At 40.0% G+C, this 23,989-nt stretch overlaps 2 protein-coding genes across 3 annotated transcripts; one reads left to right on the plus strand and one right to left on the minus strand.

Annotated features, from left to right (window-relative positions):
• Positions 1–1,511: 1,511 nt before the first annotated feature.
• Positions 1,512–13,082, minus strand: kctd2 (potassium channel tetramerization domain containing 2). 2 transcript variants are annotated; one of them, XR_007114452.1, is made up of 7 exons: positions 12,393–13,082; positions 11,313–11,421; positions 10,137–10,228; positions 9,877–9,972; positions 8,103–8,228; positions 6,342–6,620; positions 1,512–6,171 (listed from the first exon to the last, which is right to left on the minus strand). XR_007114452.1 is itself a non-coding variant. In XM_047609048.1 (6 exons), the coding sequence occupies exons 1-6, from the start codon at positions 12,726–12,728 to the stop codon at positions 6,591–6,593; spliced, it is 789 nt and encodes a 262-aa protein (XP_047465004.1). In that variant the 5' UTR covers positions 12,729–13,082; the 3' UTR covers positions 1,512–6,590. The 2 variants fall into 2 exon arrangements, 1 of the variants encoding a protein (XP_047465004.1); XM_047609048.1 differs by having other exon boundaries at positions 1,512–6,620.
• Positions 13,083–13,988: 906 nt separating this feature from the next.
• On the plus strand, positions 13,989–23,862 carry tubgcp2 (tubulin, gamma complex associated protein 2). The gene is made up of 18 exons (XM_047610141.1): positions 13,989–14,073; positions 14,438–14,595; positions 15,403–15,531; positions 15,984–16,160; positions 16,360–16,519; positions 17,545–17,752; positions 17,850–18,049; positions 18,398–18,587; positions 18,669–18,814; positions 18,889–19,069; positions 19,190–19,370; positions 20,040–20,212; positions 20,304–20,432; positions 21,224–21,344; positions 21,438–21,581; positions 21,772–21,888; positions 22,326–22,489; positions 23,531–23,862. Exons 2-18 carry the CDS (start codon positions 14,446–14,448, stop codon positions 23,604–23,606), a joined length of 2,646 nt encoding a protein of 881 aa, XP_047466097.1. The 5' UTR covers positions 13,989–14,073; positions 14,438–14,445; the 3' UTR covers positions 23,607–23,862.
• The last annotated feature ends 127 nt before the right edge of the window (positions 23,863–23,989 follow it).

Below are 23,989 nucleotides of genomic sequence, written 5' to 3' on the forward strand. Positions count from 1 at the left end.
CACGGTTAGAAACAGGATTTCATTGAATTTAAACGTGTAGTGTAAAGCTAAATAATATAGAGAATCGAGATTGCATTACATTTATTTTACAGTAAAGTTATTTTATTACTAAAATCAAAATTATGCAGTATGCAGCCCATTTGCAAATTGAAATGTATTATTTAACATTTCATGTAAATTAAATCGGATTACACTGTTTCCTATAGTTAGAGATTAGACACAGACTTCACTCCATCTGTGATAGTTACTTCTACTACTTGAAGTTTCTTGAGCATTTCAATTAAATACTTGTACAACTCCACTTACATTTATCAAACAGCTATAGTACTTGTCCTGCTTCAGATTAAATATTTATTCTAAAAACAAATTATAAAGATGAGAGGAAACTTTTTGGCATTTTTAGAATTAAAGATTAACTCTTTCTGTACTATCAGTAATTTACTGATAACGTTTTCCACTGCTGCGCTCCCTTTGGTGGCAGAATGCCCACTTTTACTTTAGTGGAAACTGGCAATGGTGGGCAAACCCAGAGGTTATCATACAGTAGCTGCTGTTACATTTTATTTTACTATTTTTAGAGCTTGTATGACAACGTAGCAGGAACTTTTCTGCATGATTTTTAATCTTATATTAAATAATCTAATATACAGTATTCATATATCATGTATTTATATAAATATTATGGATACTTACCTTTTATACATTTTTTTCGTATCACATGTTTATCTACATACACTATATATCTCATGGCCACTACATATTTTATACGCTATATATATTGTATGTTTACACATGTATCGCCTCAAATTTTATATCCTTATATAATGTAAACATGTATATACATTGTATATATTTTCCCTGTACTTTCATATACTTGAATTTTGCATATATATATTTGACCTTTTATATTTAATATGTACTTGTTATGCTTTTCAACCGCATTATACCGTTTATTTTGTGTTGAAATAATGTGAAGTATCTGTTACCAAATCACTAAGAACTTCAAAATGTCCCCAATATGTAATTAGCATCAGTGCTTACCCAACGAGCTAACATTAGTGATAGCTTATGATGCCTTTTGCCATTATTTTGCCAAGTTATTGCTTATGTAAAATAGTTAAATGCTACCTTCATATGGAACCTGTATGCTCGTACTTATGGTCGTGTTTACTTGTAAAACAGCAAACATTATACTATTTAAGGGCAGTAAATGTCTATGTAGTGGTGAACTGTGAAAAAACAGTGTTAATAAGTTTTTAAAAACATATATGAAAGTACAAGTACAAAAACAAGTAGGCTAACTTCCCCTGGATCGAATCTACAATACTCCACATTTGAAGTAAACTTGTGTGATGAACTGGAACTTTATATAAGAACATCATGAGATTATAACTGGTTAAAACCATTTGAAAACACTATAAATTTGTCTTCGTGTTTTTTTTTTTTAACATAAATACTTAATTTTTTAAAGCCCACAGTCAACGGAAACAACAAACAGCCATCAAACCACATTTTAAAACACAGACACATTTTATGAATAAAAACCAGACTGGGTTTTGTTAAAATTGTTACATGTAAAGAAACAACATTGGTAGACAAAATTCAAAAAATATAAAATAAATAAATGTGAAACAAACAATCAGACAAAATGTTTCGTCAGCTTCCAAACATTTCTCCACAGTCTCCATTGACAATATTCACATTTGACATCAATACTGTTTATAAATGAACACAAAGTAAGTTAACAGGTGACATTTTCAATACAGCTAAATGAGTGTACAAGTGCGCATGTCCACAAACGCATGCAGGTGTTTACAGATTAACTGGCAAAATGATCCATGAATTAAAAAATATTTTTTCTTCTTCTTCTTCTCTTTTTTGGGGGTGTTGACCTGCAGGTCACATAAATGCTATATAAACCAAGGTTGGGGGTTAGAAAGGTCTGTAGTCTGACTGGTTGGTTAATTTGTGTAATTCAAAGCTAGCTATGTGTCATCTACTGTCAAGTTAAACTGACGTGACAAAGGTACAAAAACAACCAAGGAACAAAACATGTGAAGAGAGAATATGTCTAGTTGTAGACCAACTGTTCCACACATTAAATCTACACCTACAAACCACAGAGCCATGCCGTCCCTCTGCTCCCCCCACCATGCATTACATATACTTTGCACTAACACAGAGGTCAGACAAAATCCAGTACACGACACCATAATCTCTAGAACAATGCATGCTCCCATATTTTCACGTGCCCAGACAACAGAGATACAGTTATTTATTTTTTTTGCAGATTTGTTAACATTGCACATTATCGGTAGACTAGCTAGTGCAGGTTGAATTAAAAACAAAATGGTCAAAAGTTATATATATATATTTTTTTTTTATAAAAGTGGTTCGAGTTAAAGATTAGATAAATTACACTTCAAATGTCAGCTAGGTCAGTGGTTTCCAACTTTTTGTAAAAGTTTTATTTATTATTACTGCTTTGAGTTAAATACTAATATTACATGCCTGCTAACTGTAGAAGGCAACATTTTACCGTGTTAATCATCTTAGTTTAGCATGTTAGCATGCTCAAATGTTTCATTAGTTCTAAACACAAACTAACATCACACTGCTAATACAGTATAATCATGCTAAGTACAACATTGCCTTGACCCAAATGTTAACGCTAGCTTGCTAACTGGCTTAAATATAGAGGGCACAACTTTAACCATTTTAGTTTAGCCTGTCAGCATGCTACCATTTTTTATTAGTACAAAGAACTAACTTCTCATTTACAGCAAGTCACACAACTAATAGTAAAAATAACCTTGGTTAAGCGGCGCTGCTTCAAACTAAATACTAACACTGGCCTGTGAACATGCTTCAATTTAGAAAGTACAATTATCTCCTTGGCAAGTACCTTATTTTTGCCTGTTAGCATGCTTACTTTTATTTTATTAACCTTAAGCACAAACTAGTTGTTAAAGTCCCACTGTTAGAATAGTACAACCATGCTGGCATAAAGAGTCTGATTTTATGTTCTGCATTGCTTTGAGCCCAATGCTAACTCTAGCCTGCTAACTAGCTTACATGTAGCACTTATCACAAACTAGTCTCTGCGCTAATATAGTTAATAAGTGCAGCCATGCTACCATTAAGAGTCTGTAGACTTGCGTTGAGCTGAAAGTTTAGAATAAACTTTACTTTTTAACCATTTTTAGCTTAGTGTGCTAGCATGCTATGCTGACACAAATTACAGTTGAGAATGACAGGAATCAAGTCACGTCGCTAAGAGTCGACAGTCAATACTAGTTCCTCTTTAAAGCTGTGCGTTGAGCGAATGCTGACATTTAGACATGAGTTAGTTTAGAACATTAACATGCTGACTAATTATTTGCTAGTGATGGTGAGCCGCAAAACTGTTGATATTCATCCTCTGGGAACTATAAATCTTTGTGTAGCGTTATCCACAGAGGTTGCTAGCATGGCTGATGCGATAAAAAGTTGGGAACCACTGAACTGTGCGACCATTGTTAGATCAAAGTGGGTTCACAAAGGTACATTAAGTGCTTTAAAAATTGATTGCAAACATGAAAAAATGGGGTCATCATAGGAAGCTTGAGCATGCAACTCAAGAAAATAGAAGCTGCCAAGTGTTGGTTATAGTCAAATTGATTTCTAATAACAAGTGCACTGCTGGAGTTTTACTAAGATACAAGCAGAAGAGGAAAACCCTAGTTTGGCTGGTTGTGCTACTGTTGACAACCACCACCAGTGTTCACAGTAGATATGGACATAAGCTTGAATCTCCAGGAGTTTAAAGGATTGTGGGTGGTTTTAGTTCAAAAGCAATGGCACAAAGAAAGCAGCTTAAGTATATATAATAAAACTTTAAATAATGCAAGTGTTAATTGTTTTTGTTTGGCTTGCCTCATACTGATACACCAACAATAGAAACCAAGCTGAAGACCACAGCACGCATTAGACCTCGCACAGGTGCCTTAATGTTTTTTTTTAGGGTATGAGAGGCACCTAATGATAAGGGGGGAGTACAACTGTGCACAACACAGGTCAAAGGCACAACACTGGACACAGACGAAGGGAAACGACACCCAAGGTGCTTTGCAAGGGTCCAATAGAGGAAGGAAAGTGCTCCTCAGTGAGACGTTTGGGTGTTTTCAGCAGCGCATGGTCTGCTCACGATTCTGATTAGTAGAATAAAGCTGCACAAAACACACTCAAGAGGGAAAAAACAAACCACAAAGAAGAAGTCACATCAAAGTTTGAGCTCTGAGGCTGACTGGACACAGTCAGCATGGAGCGTGACAACAGCAAAGGTACTATAGTTTTCCCCGTTTAAAACGCATTCTTTTTGTTCATGCTTGGTATAACTGCATCAAATATGTTCTTTATACAAAGGATGGGGGTTATCAAAGTGATCAGTGCCAGTGATAGGTGTCGGTAATAAACACTCCGTAGCTCTTGGGAGCAGTGGTTGAAATGTGAGTGAAATATTTAAATTCTCCATCTGATATGTGTAAATATGGCTCAAACTTTGCATTAAGTTAGTCGCATGAAACGGACAAATTTACACCAGGAACAAGACTGTAGTTTGAAGATTGTGTTTAGATAATTAAAAGAGGATTTATCAAGCAGGAACCCAATATGACAATTTTCTGCTTTTAAACTAGTTATTTGGGGGATTTTGACTTAAGGAAGGAAATATTTTTAATTAAATTAAATTAACTAAAAGCTGAAGCTAAAATATGTGTGAAACATTCTTTTGCACTTTGTTTTGGCCCAAGATCTTACTGCAAATGTTTTTTTCTTTTGCCTAACCAACAATCCCAAACCAAAACATCATTTAAAACTGTAAAAAGCAAATTAAAAGAGTATTAGTCATTTCTGCTTGATAAACAACTTAGTTGCAAAATAACTGTCAATCGTAGCTAGTTGCACAAAAAATAATGAAATGCTCTTGCATACCTTTTTTTTGTAAATTTAGAAATGGGTGCAACAATTCCAAACAGCCAATCACAACAAGTATATTTCAAAAGAAACATACTTCAGCTTAGATGGTACCTATCTGCTGGCACAGGAATGAAACGCCACTTAACATCTGTCTAAAGACTATTCCCAACTGCTGGGTTCACTGACATTATGTAAATTTCAGTGATAACACAGACGCAGATATCTCAGGGCTTTTAACCAGTGCGGTTCAGCTTGCGCCACGGTTGCTACAAGTGCTGCAGAATGTGAGAACAACAACACAGTCAGTTGGGTGTTAAGGTGAAGAGCGGCGACAAGAGGCAGCTGCAAAGTGAGCAGATATCGGCGTGAGAGCAGCACGAGTTGGAGGAGGGGAGGATGCTTTAAGGTTTTTGAGGCAGCATACAGACTGGCCAAGGTCCAACCTGCCACGCTACACTTTTCCAAACGGTTTCCTTGTCCCGAATTACAACTTTAAGATATGCAATCGATCAAAGTAGGATATTTAAGAGAAAACGTACTGACAATATCTTTTCATTCTGTTTGTTTGTGGACGGAAAACGTGCAGCTGAAAAACCTGTGATATTTCAGTTGTGGACAGAAAGCAGAGAGGCACTGCGTACACAAACCCATGTTATAAGGTGGGAAAACTGGTTATGAAAACTGATATTTTCTTTATCGTTTAAATAGACCCACCCACCAGAATATGTAAATATATGACAACTATGATACAGAAATCAATAATTACACCATTTGCATTCAATTTTTCATATAATTTCTTCATGTAGCCTATATAGATTTATATAGATTCCTCACATGCCTTGACAAATTGTACACAAGCGTAGTCTTTTTTTTTTTTCTTTGAGTCATTTGATTTCTTGTGGAAATTCTCACAGATCAAATCGAGCTAGGAAACAGTGGTAATCTTGTGGTTCGCCGTCACTCGATTTAAGCGGTATCTAGATGGTGATTCTGCACCAAGCCGCCCGCTGGCTCGGTTTATTGTGCCACGACCTGCCTCGGACATCAGCGGAGACGGAGGGAGACGTCGTCCGTCGAGGCTCACTCCGACTCAAATACAGAGACAGAGGCTCAGTCAGTGAAATCCTTTTCATTCCTTTATGTCCTTTAAGAGTCCTGAGGAGGTTTCTGCTAAATCGACAGAGCCAAATGCGTAAGAGAGAGGAGGCATCACCTCTGTTAAGAGCAATGAAGAACAAAATGGAGATGAGGATCTATAGGAGGTCTGTGCTGGGCGTTTCGTCCACTGACAACAACAACAACGTAACCAAGCTACAACCAGCACCATAGCCTGCGCCTGCTGTGTCACTGACCATCAAAAAGCTGCAATGAGGAAAACCACTCACTTGTCGTCTCTTTTAAACGGGAGAAGAAATGAGAAGACAAGTCAGGGCGGTGCTGCAGCATTGAAGGAGTAGGGGGATGTCGGGGAGCCCCGTCTGTGGAAAGGCACACCAGAGGAGAAGGAGCGGGCTACCGATGATGATGATGATGATGATGATGATGATGGTGATGATGATGATGATGTTGGTGAAAAGTGGAGGGGGAGCTGATGAAATGTTGCTGATAAAAGTGTTGTTTAGCTCAGGATCTCTTCACATCCGCGAGCCTCGCTCTTGAAGGATCTGTGAGGGCAAAGGGAGAAAATGAGTTTACTTTGAGTGACTTCGAATAAAACACTATCGATATTAAAAAAGGGGTTCCGACAGAAAAACTAAAATAGCAACAACTTCAGATTGTTAATGTGATCCTGACTTGTTCAGGTATGTTTTACGAGGAACAACAAGAATGATTTATATCATTGAGATGGGCAGCAGTGATGGAGTCAACAATTAGGAAACATCACTTCGGAAGGTACACCAAATCTGGATTTATAATATGACCGGCGAAGTAATTAACTGTGATTATCTGGCTGTGACATAACCTGTCAGTGGGTGGGGTATATCAGACAACAAGTGAACACGTTGTTGACGATTAGGTTGATGTTGTAAGCAAGAAAAATTGACCAGGACCAAGCTGGGATGGCTAGACAACTGGGTCAGAGCATCTACAGAGCTACAGCTCTTGTGGGGTGTTCCTGGTCTACAGTGGTCATTATCTAAATAAAGTGTTCCTAAGAGGGAAAAGGACCAAAGACAGGGTCATAGACAGTGAAGAGAATTATGGCTGATGTTGAATAATCCCTCAAATCCAAGAGCTACGGTGGCTCAAAGAGCTGAAAAGGTTAATGCTGATTGTGATAGAAAGGAGTCAGAACACACAGTGGATTTGTTTTGTATGGAGCTGTGTAGCTGCAGACCAGTCAGCATGTCTATGTTGACCCCTGTCCACTGATGAAAGCTCCTACAATGTACACGTGAGCATCAGAACTGGACCGAGCAATGGGAGAAGGCGGTCTGATGTGATGGACCACATTTTCTTTTGCATCACATGGAGGGACAGGTCACTTATCTGAAGAAATATACGGAATCACACGATGTCTGGAAAGAAATTTTCAGGTGGTAATATCCACATAAACACCAGGTCCCAGGTTTCAGAGAAGAACGTTGCATTGTGATGAGATCATCAACACAATTCACTTTTAATCCAATTTTAGGTCAAGGATCTCAGAAACTGAGCAAATAGCTTCTTTTCAAAAAGAAATATATGCACTATCAGTTAATCTAGTTAACTTAAGAACTGAAACTGTTTCAAGATCTGCGGTAAAAATCTCTGAGCTCAAAAGAAAGGCGTGACTGGCAAATACATACAACTGTTGAACAGATTGAGTTCTCAGAAATCTCTGAATCTAATTATTGCTTAAGAGTTACCGTCAATCGTTTGCCAAGCCCAAAGTAAACATCAAGAACCACGATCTCAAAGTGATTTACGACCACAACTGTGACTCAACACTTTAAGGTGTCATGTCTCCAACGCTCCAATGAGGATTACTTTTTTTTTTAGTTGAAACTATCAATACAGCTCCAGTTTGTGTAATAATTAGTTGTTGCATTGTGTTTTTTTATTGCTAGTGGGATGCAATCATTGTTGGCTTTGGTCTTTTCGCTGGGATTCGTTGACGACAGGAATAACAGTCTTGAGGTGTAAAGCATAAAGAGTTCACTCACTTTGGCCTTCTCGGTGGGCTCGATGACGATGCCGTTGGTGGAGTTGTTGAGTTCCCGGGAAACTACGCATAGAAATTCTGCCTGGTCTTCGTTGCCATAGTTGTACGAGGAGCCGATGCTTATGAGCTGAGGGCAAAGACAGGAAGAAGATTCAATAATACAAAATACTGGCGTCAACATATTACTCTGAGGGATGATGTGCTTTGGTTCTTTGAGGAAACTTTCCAAACGTTTAAAAGTGCACGACACCATGTTGATGTTACAGATTCAGGACAATTCGACTTTAGCTCAAAATCACTGAACTCCATTGAACATGGGACAATAACAATATTGAACTTTACATGAAACCGAAAGTGTGTGCTTTTTATTTCAGCACATTTCTTTATTTCCTCTAAAAACAGAGCTAAGGAGGACACGCCCCCTCAAAAAGCCCACTCTACTCTGATTGGTCAATTACATTGGTCTGAACAGGCGCCGCCTTTTCATGTTTGAATTGAAAGGTGAAGCCACAGCTAAAACACCTAAAAACACCTACAACACCCAAGAAATACTATTGTGTTAACGTTGAGCCAGATATTGTCATATACCTTATAATGAACATCAAATTATATTTCCTTAAAATGACTTTAAATTTGTAACTTCTCCTATTGTACTGTAACGAGGGCGTTCCTCCTTCTTAACAATAACAGAACAGGATGAATAGTTAGGGTTAGGTTTGTATCCCATTAAGGTACATTTATAACCGATATAAAATAACTATGGACAACCATTCAATCAAATAATTTATCAACTGATGGATCAAATTTGAAAAGAAAATGAAAGAAAAATAAAACGATGATGAATCTGGGCAGGACAAGTCTAACAGCGAGTGTGTTTTTTTTTTTGAGGTCGATGGTGACCAACATAACCCGGAGACAGAAAAAGACGGGCAGTTTATAATTAGCAAAGCACAATCATTTTGCCAACTTGTTCAGAACGCTGCTGTCATGTGCACCTGTTTCTCCTCAGTTAGATGGAGAAACAGATTAATCTGTGTCTTTGATTCATCTGTCCAACTGGAGCTGAATAACAGAGGAACAATAGAGAAAACATTTTTTTGGGGGGGGGGTTACGTGTTTTGCAAGTGCACACAATTCACTGATGCAAACACATCATTATGCAACATCGTTGTCTATACAGTGGAATGACATGGGAAGGGTTTAAACCGGTATATTTCAGCGTGGAAGCAGGAACCAACTGCCTACTCTTTTTTTTTTTTTTTTGTTTTTTGAGAAAGAAAGTTCAGTCTCTCTCCACTGGGAACTCATTATACTCCTGCAAAGATGTGCTAGTTCCAATCAAATCGTTTGGGCGGGGCTTTATGTGGTGATGGACACACAATGTAGTCACACATTATTTACAATCGAATGGCTGCCGTTGAAGACGCATGCTGTTTAAAGTTATCGACATCTGTTGCAGAGGAAGCTGACAGAGAATAACTTTAAAGGACAAACAGTTAACGACGATTAAGGCATTTGTTAAACCTTTGTCGCTTAATGTCACATACTTCATTATTCAGACTGGTCCACTTGCATGCATCTCTGTATCAGTTGAAAAAAAGACCCATAATTAAATCCTGATCCCTACGGTAACTAGGACTCTTTTAAGACAAAAAAGTCCTCAAGTTCAACATCAAGGCCATCCCGTCTTCCCATTTTGTAATAAAATGTTCTGGCTTAAAAGCAACTGTGGCATAAACTAAACTAGGGTAGAAAAAAAGATGCCTCATCTGCACCTGCTCAAACTTCCAACCGTCCGACATGGTTGAGACCATCTGCGTGAGTTCCTCCTCTTGGCACTGTAGTACTCGGTACACATGCTTCACAGGGCCCTGGGGGACAAGGCAAAGCATACACAGAGAATTACTAAAACAACATTAGTAAACTGCATGCAAATACACATTTGGTTTGGACAAACAAAACAGTCGATTTGATTTTATTTGCACAAGACGAAAGGCGGCTGTGCAGATTTGTACTCTCAGTCCGTTTCACCTACCTGAGACGTCCGGTTCTCGTTGTCCCGTATCCTCTCTTTCACCATCCTCACCAGCGACGCGATGTTGTAGAACTCGGCTTCCTCTAAAACTCCTGCAACACAAAACGAACCCATGATGTCTGGGTCCGATTTTGCGCCAGGCTTTTGACATTCATTACAACATTTAATATTCCTGCTGTAAAGTTTTTGACTTGAAGGTCTGGGGGTTATTATGTGTGTGCGTCATTTAAGTTAATATTTATCGACCTGTTCAAATCGCAGATTATAACTCCAACCCTGGAAGTTTCTATACATAATCTGATCACCAGTAATAAAGGTAAATAATTAATCCAGAATCACACTCATGAGCTCACATTTCATTTGTAAATTCTTACTTAGATTTATATATTTTTTTAGTTAGTTTTCAGCTACAAGGATAAAAATCTCTCATTACTAACGATCAGACATCACTTTCTTTATTTTTATTTATAAAAGCAGCTGTACGTTTTTTTTCCGAACGAATGAGGCAAAACTCGGCTGACACAGGAGCTTCCCTGTTGAGTACAGCATGTATTGTGTTCACACTACCGAAGGAATGCGCAAACATCCGGATACATGTGACCCAAACCACCTCCAAATGTGGTCAGAGGTACGATCTCTCAAATGCGATCTCAGCGCATACTGGGGGTGTTCACACCTTCTTTCTTTTTTTCGCCTTTTTTATTTGACCAAAGCCCTATTCCCACAGGACAGGTCTGTGATTTAAATCCCATGCAAATTTGTCCACAGTTTGTAAAGTTAAAATCACACCGTAAATAACCTACCACATTCACTTTGAGGATTTGTGTGGAAAGACACTGATGTTTTCAGTCTAAACTTTTGAAGGGCTCATTCACTTTTAAGCAGCCCCGTATCTATGTAATATTGTTTTCTACACATAGTAGATGCTAAAACACTGGTACATGTCAATACATATTATCAATTCCAATTTGATTATTTTCTTCTATCTGTGTGTTCCTGCAAAATTTTGACCAAACACAAGAACAGAATGTTGAGGTTGTGTCAGACCTTTGTCTCATTTTGTCCTTTGAACAAGAGCTGCACCCAGTTTAAAACTGTATCGGTATCGTAAAATACAGATATACAAATTACGATATTACAAAATGTAGATGTGAAAGCACCCAGAAGATTTGTTACCTTCCTCAGCCAGATTCTTGTCCATGATCAGTTTTCCATGCCGGAGGTAATTGAGGATGGGCCCGAAGTATGTGGGGTCCCTGTCGATCAGGTAGGCTCCCGTTTCATCCTGTAAGAACACGACAGGGGTTAAGTCAACTTTACTACCACTAAACACCATCAGGTGCTCTGAGGTTTTCCATGTCCTTATACGACCGTGATGTCAAAGGTGTATTGAAGTTCATTTCGTGGACAAATTAAGTAACGTAGCATGTGTAGAGGAAACCACCAGGCTGTCATCACATTGTTCTTTGAAGTCCTAAAATACTGAACGACAACTTAATTAACTGAGCAGATGTGTCGTCAGTTGCTAAATAATGCATTAAGATTTTACAGTAACGTGAAATTATATCACAGATCCAAACATACAATTTGGAATCTGTTTTCTTGTTAAGTACTAGTTGTCAATTCACTATATTTAACAGGGAAGGAATAATTTGCTATAATAGTTTAGTTTACAATCACTGTGCACAAAACCATGCGGCCTAACAAAACCCTTTTTTTTTGCCATTTTGTGTCAGTATTCTTTGAATAAACCTTTATTAATACTAAGTGGTCCTACAAGAAAACCATTAAAATTATAAAGTGTGGACCAGATAAATAATAATCCTAACATAATTCTATCATTATTACTGACATCAGTCCATGCTTACTTAACGTTGAAGGTCAAATATTGGTTTTCAAATAACATATGACCAGTAAAACAGGGCAGGTTGATCCACTGGTTATGCAGAAATATGTGTTTAATCATTAAAATACCAGAAAATCAACATTATTCTTACTCAATGGATGCACTTACTCCAAATCCCAGTGTGTGGACACTAAAATCTGAAATACACCACATTTTGTGATAATAAATGGTTTAATGTTTTATTTTTGTATTTTAACTACAATAATGTGAATTTCCTTCATTTGCATGTCACAGATAGGAGCAGGACCACTATAGAAATAGGTTATTTTTAACTTTACGTGCTTCATCTTGCACAAAACCTACTGTCACCGTTTCTTGTACAGTTTCTGTGTTTCTGTTCGCTTGCTCACCTTGTCAGAGTCCAGGTCCGGGTCTTCTTGACACAGTCGGAACAGGAAGGATTTGGGGTCCCTACATAACGTCTGTTTGGTCGTGATGAAGTAGGTGCCCCCGACGTTGAGCCGGACCCAGCGTGAGCCCGGCTTTTCCACCGGCTCGGACGGGGGGCCCGGGTTGCTCTTCCCCGGGAACCCGAACACGGACACCCCGCCGGGACTGAGCGGGCTGCTCCGCGCAGGGACCATGAGAGTGGGCGAAGCCAGGCGCACCGAGCCCCGGACATCACGGTGCTCCGGCTGCTCTATGGTGCCAGCCCCGCTCGGCTCCACAACATGAAGCTCAGCCATGTTTTTTTTCTTTTCTTTCTTTCTTCTTATTTTTCTTTTCGGCTAAGTGACACACAGACAGAGCCGCACGATTAGCTAACGACACACTGCGGGGAAACAATTCCTCTCAGCCGACTTGTAAACACAGTGAGGATATTTTCTCCTCCGACGGGGTGGCTGGCATCAGGGCGTAGCTGCTCGCACTCGACCGCCTCCGCCTCCAGCACCACGGATTAAGACGCAAATATTACTGTCGGAGGCTGTACGATGTCAGCAGCATCGCGTTTTATTGTTTCTCCAGAAAATAAATTGTTCATTCTCGTCGGTTCAAACGTTAATCAGAGAAAAGGGCAATACTTCCGGGTTGTAACGTGATTACTGTTTACTTCCGCTATGTCATCGCTGTTCATAATAAAAGCACAAAAATCTCACAAAATGTCTCTGTCAAACTGGACGAAAGGAGCAACTACATAGAAGACCCACACTTCCCCACATTTTACTCCGTATTATTTATTATGTAAGAAATTTTTGCTGTTATTGTCTGATTTCATAAACCTCCATTTAATGCATATTAACTCTCGTGTAAATATCACTGAGTAACATACACACATAAGCCTACATCACTACATTTATTCATTTATTTATTAGTTAGTTGGTTATAGGGAAATAAAGAACATGCTGTGGAGCCAGATGTAAATGGTAAATGATCATTTGTCATTACTGCATATTACTAATTAATTTGTGGAGTATTTTAATTGCTTAATTAATTGTTTAGTATTAAGTGACAAATGGATTCCTTGTTTTATGTTATAGGTATGCGTTTTTATTTAAAACAAATATATTATTAGTAATTTTTAAAAAACAATAATAATTTATTGTGGTGGTTCTACTTCAGTTTGTTCACAATTACAACTTTTACCCAAGAATATATTAATTTTGTAAATGTGAACTAACATTTAGCAAAGTTGTAGTATTCACACCTAAAACAGAGAAGTCACTGAATAATGTTAATAATTTAAATTTTAATAATAATAATCATCATCACCATCATCATATTTGAGTGGTTTTATTTTTATTGCTCTAAAAATGATAGAACCAATAAAGATATTTATTTAAAAAAAATAAAAATGGAAAGTTTGGGTTAGTTGTAGCACCCACATCTAAAACAAAGTAAATCGAGCAATTAAAAAATAAAAATAAAAAATCTTACATTTTATCTTCTTCGATCATCGCACTACGGTCATACCGCTAGGGGGCAGGGTGGCGTCATTACTGCGTAGATTATAGTCGTAGAGGAAGAATTTGACTTAGTGGTGGTTAACGTCTATGGTGAACGCTGTTGCTTTGTAATAAGCACGACTGACAGGTATAGTGCTGACTTTGGAGGCTATGCACAGTAGTAATAAGGCTTTGAATCACCGAGTTATGTTTTGTATGTATATACGTTATTATGTATATCATTTTGAGTGAGTTAGCTGCTAGTTAGCGTCTTCATTCTGCAGTGTTGTTAGTCAGCTAGCATTAACTGTTAGCACCGCATCAACACCAAGAAAGAAGATACCGCACACATTTTGGATTTATTATTGATTTAATAATATATATATTATCGAATTATCTATAAGTGTTGTTTGTCTGCATGGCCTAGCACCTCTGATGTTTATATCTCCCGTTATCTGCTCTCTTCGTCTGCACTTCAAAATAAACCCAATGCGTTGTGTACATGTCAACAGCCTGAGCCATGAGCGAGTTCAGGATCCACCACGACGTCAACGAGCTGCTCAGTCTGCTTCATGTGCGAGGAGGTGATGGGGCAGAGGGCTACATAGACTTACTGCAGAAGCACAGGACTCCCTATGTCACCACTACAGTCTCTGCTCACAGTGCCAAGGTGGGTAACACACTCTGAAGAATGGGCTAATAACACCTTCCCGGGAAATGACCGTAACACTGTGGTCATAAAAGGATGTACACGGTCAGCAATAATACGCAGGTGGGCTGCGACACTTAGACCATACTCAGTTGGTACTAAGAAAATATCTCCTACTTCATTACACATCCATCATAGACCTGAACTGTTAACCCATCGGAGGATGTATCACCAAGGCATTTTCTCCAGAGAGATGCCACTCACTGGATATTTTCTCTTAATCACATTGCACACAACCCCAACGTGTTCTCAGGCAGGTGGTGCATCTGCAAAGGAAGACAGTGCCATGGAGAAAAGTCTGTAGTCCCAGTTTTGTGGTTGCATCGCTGAAGTCCATGGGTCACTCTTAAGCCCTCCCCTGAGACTAAAATTCCCTTGGGAAACCTACCAGGGACACACAGACTCCATGTTAAGGTGGCGATTCTTCAAGACCTGATCGCTGATAACCAAACAGTAATGACCGGAAACTTGAATGGAGACCATTGCCTGTGAAAACCCCAGTAGTTTCTGAACCACTCAGACCAGCCCACTTGACACCAACCACCATACCACACTTAAATCATCTTTTTCCGTCTACTCTGATGCTCGGTTTGAACTTCAGCAGGCCGTCTTGAACATTTCGACATGCCTACATTCATTGAGTTACTGGCTGATTAGATATTTGTGTTAACCAGTAGTTGAACATGTGTACCTCATACTGTAGCCAGCGAGTTTGAATAAGCTGAATTAATAGGACGCTGTAACACTTACTGTATGTGTAATTTTCAGGTCAAATTAGCAGAGTTCTCCAAAACGCCTGAGGATTTCTTGAGGAAGTACGAAGAGCTCAAATCCAAAAATGTTCGTAACCTCGACCCTCTGGTGTATCTGCTCTCCAAACTCTGTGAGGACAAAGAGGTAATGCATGATTTACACACTGATGTTACACACTGAATGGTTTATAAATTTAATTTCACCAACTGAAATTGACAGAAACAACACTAACTACAATAAATTTGTATATGTCAAGTAAAAAAAAGAACTTTCTTACAGATTTTTCTTGAACGTTTGTGAAAGTTCCAATATCCATTCACAAAACTTGATTTAAAAGATTTTTTTTAAATGCACACCATTTCCTGCATCCTCCCATCAGAGAGTTAAACTTGGTGCAATCTGTATATTTTTGGTACCCATATTATATTTACTACTTTTTTTCTCTTATTGCAGTCTGGTCTTGTCCCTAACTAAATTTCCCCCGTGGTTTCACTCTTATTGCTTAGAGCTGCAATTTATTAATTTGTTCCCCATTTCAAAAGTAGATGATACATTTTTAAATCTTAAATCACATCTTTGTCGTTTCACTTCCACAGATGCTCCAGTTTCTTCAGCAAAATGCCAAAGAGAGATCAGAGTCTTCAGCAAATACGACCTCGACCACAACTACCAGTTACACTCTGCCTCAAACCAGCACCAAGATGTCCATGCAGGAGCTGGACGAGCTCCGAAAGAAGCTCGGCAACGTGACAGCCAGCTCCAACGCCCCTCTGGTGAACAGTTCTTACTTAGATGTAGTTGATCTGAAGGTTAACTTGGCCCATGAAACACTGAAAGGTGGTTTAGTAGAGTTAAAACAAAGGCCTCAACTAGACTGGATGCAGTGGTTCAGCAATTTTATGATGCACATGGGGCAACAGTGAGTTTAATTCAAAGGCAAGATGTATAAAAATCCTTTTATTTTCCCTGCAGCCGGCGGAAGTCACACGGAAGATGCTGAGGGACAAACAAAACAAGAAGAACCCCACCCAGCCCAACCCTGTGTTTCCCAACTGGGTGTACGACCGTCCAGCTCTCCTCGGAGACTTCATCACCAGCCCCACGCCTGCACCAGACCCAGCTGTAGCCATCGGTATAGCTTCACTTTCATCCCTGCTACATGTAGCCTTAGCAGGTTCCTCAAAATACAGGGCAGCTTAAAACAATTTGCACTCATGGGAGTTTTCTAGATTTCTGCAAAGTGACTCACATGAGCAGATTTTCACTCAACATGTAATATTGACTCATTTTCCTGAATAAACAAATCAGGGTATCTGCGGGGTCTTGAAAAGTATTAAAAGTTGATAATTCAATTTTGGATAAATTAAGAAAGTATTAAAAGTATGAAAAAGTCTTATCACAACTTTATGACGTCTTAAAATTTGAATCTATTTTTGAGGAAATTGTTGAGTCCAAAAACACTGAAAAAGTGTGTGAATTTATTCGTTTATTAAAAAACAAAGATGAACCGGTAACATAAAAACTGGACTACTATGGACAACCTAATGTTAACGTTACACCTCCACCGGTAGCCGCACCTAAAGCAACGGCTATGAGCATGTCATGACCAAACCTGTCTGACCAGGGCTTTTGCTTTTATTTTATTTATTAAACCAGATTTTTAACAAGAAAAGCAGGTAGTTGTTCATTTTAAGAAAGCCCTTTTTCTTCTGTGTTTGTTTTGCTCCTCTGCAAAGCAAAAGTATTTCTTATCCGATTACTCGTTTAATCGATGGAATAATTGACAGCCCCACTGACAACATTGTTCACACTAAACATGTGTTCAAACCGTTCAAGCCTTTGGTTTATTCTCCCAGCCTATTTGCATTCTGTTGTATGGTAGTGCTCTATAGTCTTTATCATAAACTAACACTGTTGATTTAAAGGTGTCACTGATGTGAATGGTTACGATTTGAAGCGGCGCTGAGGTTTTAAAAAAATATTGAGAAGGTCTTGAAAAAGTCTTGATTAGTTTGATTGAGATCTCTTTGTATAGTGTAAAAATCCGCTGATGTTTTGAGATTTTTTGACGCAGAAATGCAGAAAACTCCAGAATGCTTTTAACATTACACTCAGCTCCAGCTGATTACCGAGGTTGTTGTTGTTGTTTGTGCTCAGGTACGTTGCCCCTGCCAACTCAGGAACAAGCTCTGGTGGAGGATCTGCTGTTTGTCCTGATTGGAGTTGATGGGAGAGACATCACGGCTCAGCCTGTGCTGGGGAGGCAAAACCGCTCCTTCATAGTTGACTCCACTCTGGACATGTCCATCAAAGAGCTGGTTAACAGAATATTACCGGTCGCGTCGTATTACTCCACTATAACACGGTAAGAGTGTAAAAATATCACTGCAGTTATCTGAAATAAAAAGTGTTCAATGCGGAGAAATATTGTCGCATATTGAGAAACGCTCGCTTTCTTCCAGGTTTATTGAGGAGAAGTCTTCCTTCGAGTACGGCCAGGTGAACCACGCCCTGACGGCGGCGATGAGGACCCTGATGAAGGAGTACCTGATCCTGGTCACTCAGCTGGAGCACCTCCAGCGTCAGGGCCTGCTGTCCCTGCAGAAGCTCTGGTTCTACATTCAGCCCACCATGCGCACCATGGAGATACTGGCGACTATCGGTAAGGCTCTCAACCTGTCTCTCTCTGAGGTATGTTAGTCTAAAGGTGGTGCTGCTGTGTTATTCATTTTAACCATTAGAGGGCGATCTGAACCAGTTTTAGGAAAAATGCTCAGAAAAATAAACTAAACAACAACTTCTGAAATACCATATGTTTGTCACTAGAGATGTACCGATCTGTATCAGGGCCAATCCAGGTATTTTTAAATTTAATCTCCAGTCTGATCTTTTGTAGTTATCAGAAAAAAACAAATCCCTGTAGCTTCAAAACATCTTGTTCTGTTTAAGGTTGGTTGGTCTCAATTAAACTATTTTCTTTTCTTTCATTGTTATTATTTTTTTTTAACAGCATCCTCCGTGGACAAAGGTGAGTGTATGGGCGGCTCAACGCTGAGCCTTCTCCACGACCGGACCTTCAACTACACCGGCGACAGCCAGGCTCAGGAGCTGTGCCTCTACCTCACTAAAGCAGCCAGCGTCCCTTACTTTGAAATACTGGAGAAGTGGATCTACAGGGGCATCATCAAGGACCCGTACAGGTTGTGCTTCCCTCAAGAGTTATGAATTCCCATCATTAAAAATATTTAGTGGCGACGCTCACATATTTTGTGTTTGTTCAGCGAGTTCATGGTGGAAGAGCATGAGCTGCAGAAGGAGAAGATCCAAGAGGACTACAACGACAAGTACTGGGATCAGAGATACACCATCGTGCAGCACCGGATTCCCTCCTTTCTGCAGAAAATGGCCGACAAAATTTTAAGCACAGGTAATAGAACTAATAAACAGGAAATCATTAAGAGGGGATTTTCAGGGAAGGTGTTTAGACTTGTTGTTTTGCAGGGAAATACCTGAATGTGGTCCGGGAGTGCGGCCGCGATGTGACGTGTCCCGATGCTAAAGAGGTCCTGTACACCCTGAAGGAGAGGGCCTACGTGGAGCAGATAGAAAAAGCCTACAACTACGCCAGCAAGGTGCTTCTGGACTTCCTCATGGAGGAGAAGGAGCTGGTCTCACGGCTGAGGTGAATGCTTTTATGAATCCTAAAGCAGACACAGTCTTTCTTCTCATTGATTTACAAAGCTTTATTCTCACAGCTCCGACTATAAAACCTTACCTGGCGTTCTGTTCGGTCTCGCATTAGATCAATCAAGCACTACTTCCTGATGGACAAGGGAGATTTCTTTGTGCACTTCATGGACCTGACGGAGGAGGAGCTGAAGAAGCCGGTGGACGACATCGTTCCTCCCAGGCTCGAAGCGCTGCTGGAGCTCGCTCTGAGGATGAGCACGGCCAACACGGACCCCTTCAAAGACGACCTGAAGGTGGGTGGAGATCAGAGGGACGGGATCGCACACTCACTTACCAGTTCATTAGGCACACTAGTGAGTGCTTTGTAGAGGCTCTCGTTTTGATCATTTTAATTAAAATAAGTGTGATTTGTCAGAATTTGTGCCCTGGTCTTTGGCTCCCAGGCCTCATCCAGTGATGCAGCTTCCTCTAATGTTCAGGAAAAAAGGTACTAGAATTGTATACCAATCCATCCGTAACACAGAAAGTCATCTATATACACTCACTGGCCAGTTTATTAGGTACACTGGTGAAAACATTCGAATATAACAGCACTGCACTAAATCTTGTGTTCATCAAAGTTCTGGCATTCGAGAGAGAGTTGTTCATTCAGCCACGTTTTCATGGGTGTGATTTGTAGTTCTGTAGAATTGTGCAAACTGTGTGGGATTGACACACTTCGGGCTAGAGTAAATAAACGAAACACTTTAAATTCATTCAAACACTGCCTAAAAAGGAGTTGATACTTTGTTGGCTTAGCCAGAATGTATTAGTCACAACTCTCAGAAAAAGGGAAGAAGAACAGAAAATAAAACCACAGGAAATCAAGGCTGACGCTTGCTCCTTTCCTTCATTACATTATCATTAATCTGGTAATCAAGAATAACGTCATCGTGACTCACCTGCGTTTCCTCTCTCCACAGATCGACCTGATGCCACATGACGTCATCACTCAGCTGTTGCGAGTGCTCGCCATCGAGACCAAGCAAGAAAAGGCCATCATCAACGCCGAGCCGACCGACGTGGCCCTCAGCGGGCTGGAGGCCTTCTCCTTCGACTACATCGTCAAGTGGCCGCTGTCGCTCATCATCAACAGGTTCAGGGCTGTTTTATTTATTTATTTTTTGTTTGTCTTGTAAAGCTTGTGTCGACCCTTTTGACTGAGGAGCTGTGCGTTTGTTGTCCAGGAAAGCGCTTACAAGATACCAGATGTTGTTCAGACACATGTTTTACTGCAAACATGTCGAGCGACTGCTGTGCAACGTGTGGATCAGCAACAAAGATTCCAAGCAGTACTCCTTACACTCCGCCAAATGGTGAGCTGCCATAAGGTTTGATGGGAATGTTCATCAACGATCAGCCATAACATTACGACCAACTGCCTAAGATGACGTACATCTCCAATTTACCACCGAAACAGCCCTGACTTGATGAGGCATTGACTCGTTTAAACCTCTGGCACCAAGAGGTTAGCGGTAGATACTTTCAAGTTCTGCAGGTTGACACGTGGGGCCTCAATGAATCTGACTTGTCACCCCAGAACATCCCACAGATGCTGGGTTTGATCCAGATCTGGGGAATTTGATTTGGCTCTAATACGAGCTCCTGATCTGACTTCATTTACAGATATTTCAGAAAATAATGGCTCCAGACATTTGATGTGTTTTCACAATATTGTCCCTCTAGATTTACATCTGAAGGCGCGTAGTTGCTTATTTTCCCAAGGACTGGTAGGGAGTTGAGGTTTAAATGGGAACATTTGTCAGATTTGACCACAATCCTTCCAAGTAATGTCCACGTGAATGGAAGAACCCAAGGTCTCCCAGTCGAACATTGACCAAAGCATCACACTGTCTCCAGCAGCTTGTCTTCTTCCCATAATGCATCCTGGTGTTATGTGTTCCTCAGATAAGTGACTCCCATCGCGATCCATCAGACAAAACCACCTTTCTTCCATTGCTCCATGGCCCAATTCTCATGCTCACATCTTCATCAAAGTGGCTTTGTGTTGGTCATAATGTTATGGCTGATGATTGTATGTTGGGTTTTTTTGTTTGTTTTTTTTTTGGTCTGTAACTCACTCTCTGATTAAACAACCTGTACGCAGGTTTGCGGCGGCGTTCGCCCTCCGACAGCGAATGCTCAACTTCGTGCAGAACATCCAGTACTACATGATGTTTGAGGTGATGGAGCCGACCTGGCACATCATGGAGAACAACCTGAAAACGGTGAGCGGATAAAACGCTGCAGGCTTCAGGCAAAATTAGATATTTTTTTTAATTCAGTCATTCAATCCCAACATCTGTCGCCTTCTTCCTCAGGCTTCAAACATCGACGACGTGCTTTGCCACCACACCAGTTTCCTCGACAACTGCCTGAAGGACTGCATGCTCACCAACCCCGAGCTCCTCCGGATCTTCTCCAAACTCATGTCTGTCTGCGTCATGTTCACCAACTGCATGCAGGTTTGTTAACACGTCTAACCAGAGAGCTGCTACACACTGAAATAACAGCCACAGCTCCAAGTATTCACCCTCTTGGCTTGAACATTTTACCAACAGTTGGTGCTTGTTGTCAGAGGTCTCCAGACTAGAGTGAACGTGCTGATGAAAAGTATTTACCGTTTGTACCATTTGCTTCTCTTGACCGTTGCAGCGGTTCACGCAGAGCATGAGGCTGGAGCGTCTCTCTCAGGAGCAAGGCACCGTGGACGGACCTCCCGCTCAGAGCGATCACGCTGAGGAGGCGGAGAAGAAGCGGGTGACCACAAAGGTATTTACAGAGCATCTATCCTCTCCCCTGAGAAACTCGTAACTAAGAGAATAATTCACACAACAATATGATGATCTAGAATGAATAGACTGTAGACGAGCTGATCACTATGATTCAGGAGAGGCCAGCTCTGTACGAGGGTTTGTAGCTCCTCCAGCTTCCCTAGCCTCCCAGCTAAAAGCAGCTCCTCCTATTTCCCCTTGGAATGATGAATACAGACTACTGTGAATCTGTTCCTCAAGATTTAAGTCTGGGATCTGCTTCTTTAAGAATTCAAGAATGTATTTTTCTTTTTTATAAGCACGATGATGTATGATGTACTAGACGTAATTCCGTGTTCAGTATCTTCATTTGAGCGGCAGCAAGACGGAAAAGGTTTCAGCCTTTGTGTCTTTATTGGGTCGTCTCATGAGAAATGTTTGTGTTTGCTGCTTTAGTTTTTAGGCGAGCACGTGGACGCCCTCCAGTCCGACGCAGGCTTTGAAGCCACCATCGTCAAGTTTGACAGTAACTTCAGCATGCTGCTGCTGGACCTGCTGGACAAGCTGAGCATCTACAGCACCAACGACTGTGAACACAGCATGATCAGCATCATCTACAGGTAAAACGTCAACACTGATCACTTTCCTTCCTCGGGTCGGGTGTCCTGATTCAGGTTAACTACTTTACTTAAAACTAATGTTGTCATTGGTTCCAGAGATTTTTCTTATTAAAAATAGGTTACATTTATGTAACGTCAACATCAACAACAAAGCAAATAATCTTAAGACGCTTGAACCTGAAACTCCCAGAGCACTAAGGCTAAAATAAATAAAAATAAAAAATTGATCTGAGGATTCATTTTATCGATATCAAATATTTGAATATTTTTGAATCCAGTAATTTTTTTCCCCATTGTTCACACAACTCACATTGCCTTTGGGAAGTCAGTCTTTTCTGATCATGTGATGAAGGTACAAACATGGAGCATGTTACACAAGAACAACATGAAGCTAACAGCAACAGAGGTCTGGTTGCCGGTTGGACTTAATATAATAATTACATTTTTCATAACACAATAAAAAAAATAAGTTACGGGGTACAGGGGTATGGGGTACAGCTCTCACATTGCACAAACAATTATGCTAAGTTTAGAGGACAGGAAAATTGAAGTGAACAGCTGAAGCTTGAATTCTGAGCTTTTCAACATCCATAACGTGACAACATCTGATCATTCAACTCAAATGCAGCTACAGCAACAAACACAACTCTTTTCTTTGTTTTTTCTTTTTCTTTCGCTAGTTATAAAGTTCTCAGGCAGCACATTTCTTCTCTATTAACGTTATTTAAAGCTGTAAGTGGAACGTTTTACCTGCACAATGACAGATTTCTTTATTGGTAGACCAAAAAAAGACAACTTGGAATAAAAACTGATCTGGGACTGTTGGATGTGTGAACAAATGTATTTGCTCACCAACACAACTTAACTGAAGATGCTAATGCACCACCTTCACGTGTGATCTGAGATTGTGGTCTGAACGGGGTCTAAGAGATGGACGACAAATTAATTAACTGACTCCACTTTAGTACATGTAACTAAAACTTTCCTCCTCATTGTGCTGAAAAACCTTCACTCATCATATTTTTGTGAATGGCTTCACAGGCTGGACTTCAATGGATTCTACACGGAGCGGCTGGAGAGGATGGCCATCGAGCGCAGTCAGAAAGCAACAGCGTAGCACGTCGTCTTAAATCAGACCTGTCCACCCGATATTTACCATGAAGACATGTAGATGCAAAGAACTGATGCATCAGTGTGTATATTATTCTGTATGATGAATTGTAATGAATTGTATGTACTGTAGAGTCTTAAAGTTTGCAGCTTTATATGTGCGTCACCGCTCTCCTTGTAGGCAACGTATTGTACTTACTTGTACAATAAAAATGTATGTAATGTGTTTGTACTGCTCTTCATTAAAACTAGAATTTACTGAATGTGTTGAATCTCTGGGCTTTTGTTCTCCATACATATTGTGTCTGTGTCCTTACATTTAGAAACACCAAGAAAGAAAGAAAACACACTTTAAAGTTGTTCATTAGCTGCTTAGTATGTATTTGAATT

The sequence above is a fragment of the Mugil cephalus genome, chromosome 16 (assembly GCF_022458985.1).
Source record: "Mugil cephalus isolate CIBA_MC_2020 chromosome 16, CIBA_Mcephalus_1.1, whole genome shotgun sequence".
Lineage (NCBI taxonomy): Eukaryota > Metazoa > Chordata > Actinopteri > Mugiliformes > Mugilidae > Mugil > Mugil cephalus.

Bases quoted from the DNA above. Each gene is read 5' to 3' on its own strand.
- kctd2 (XM_047609048.1), bottom strand. From the start codon at position 12,728: ATGGCTGAGCTTCATGTTGTGGAGCCGAGCGGGGCTGGCACCATAGAG. The intron at 10,229-11,312 runs GTAACAAATCTT...TTTGTGTTGCAG, and splicing joins CAAGAATCTGGCTGAGGAAG to GAGTTTTAGAGGAAGCCGAG. The intron at 8,229-9,876 runs GTGCAGATGAGG...CTTTGCCCTCAG, and splicing joins ACGGTTGGAAGTTTGAGCAG to CTCATAAGCATCGGCTCCTC.
- tubgcp2 (XM_047610141.1), top strand. From the start codon at position 14,446: ATGAGCGAGTTCAGGATCCACCACGACGTCAACGAGCTGCTCAGTCTG. The intron at 17,753-17,849 runs GTAAGAGTGTAA...GCTTTCTTCCAG, and splicing joins TATTACTCCACTATAACACG to GTTTATTGAGGAGAAGTCTT. The intron at 18,588-18,668 runs GTTGTGCTTCCC...GTGTTTGTTCAG, and splicing joins ATCATCAAGGACCCGTACAG to CGAGTTCATGGTGGAAGAGC.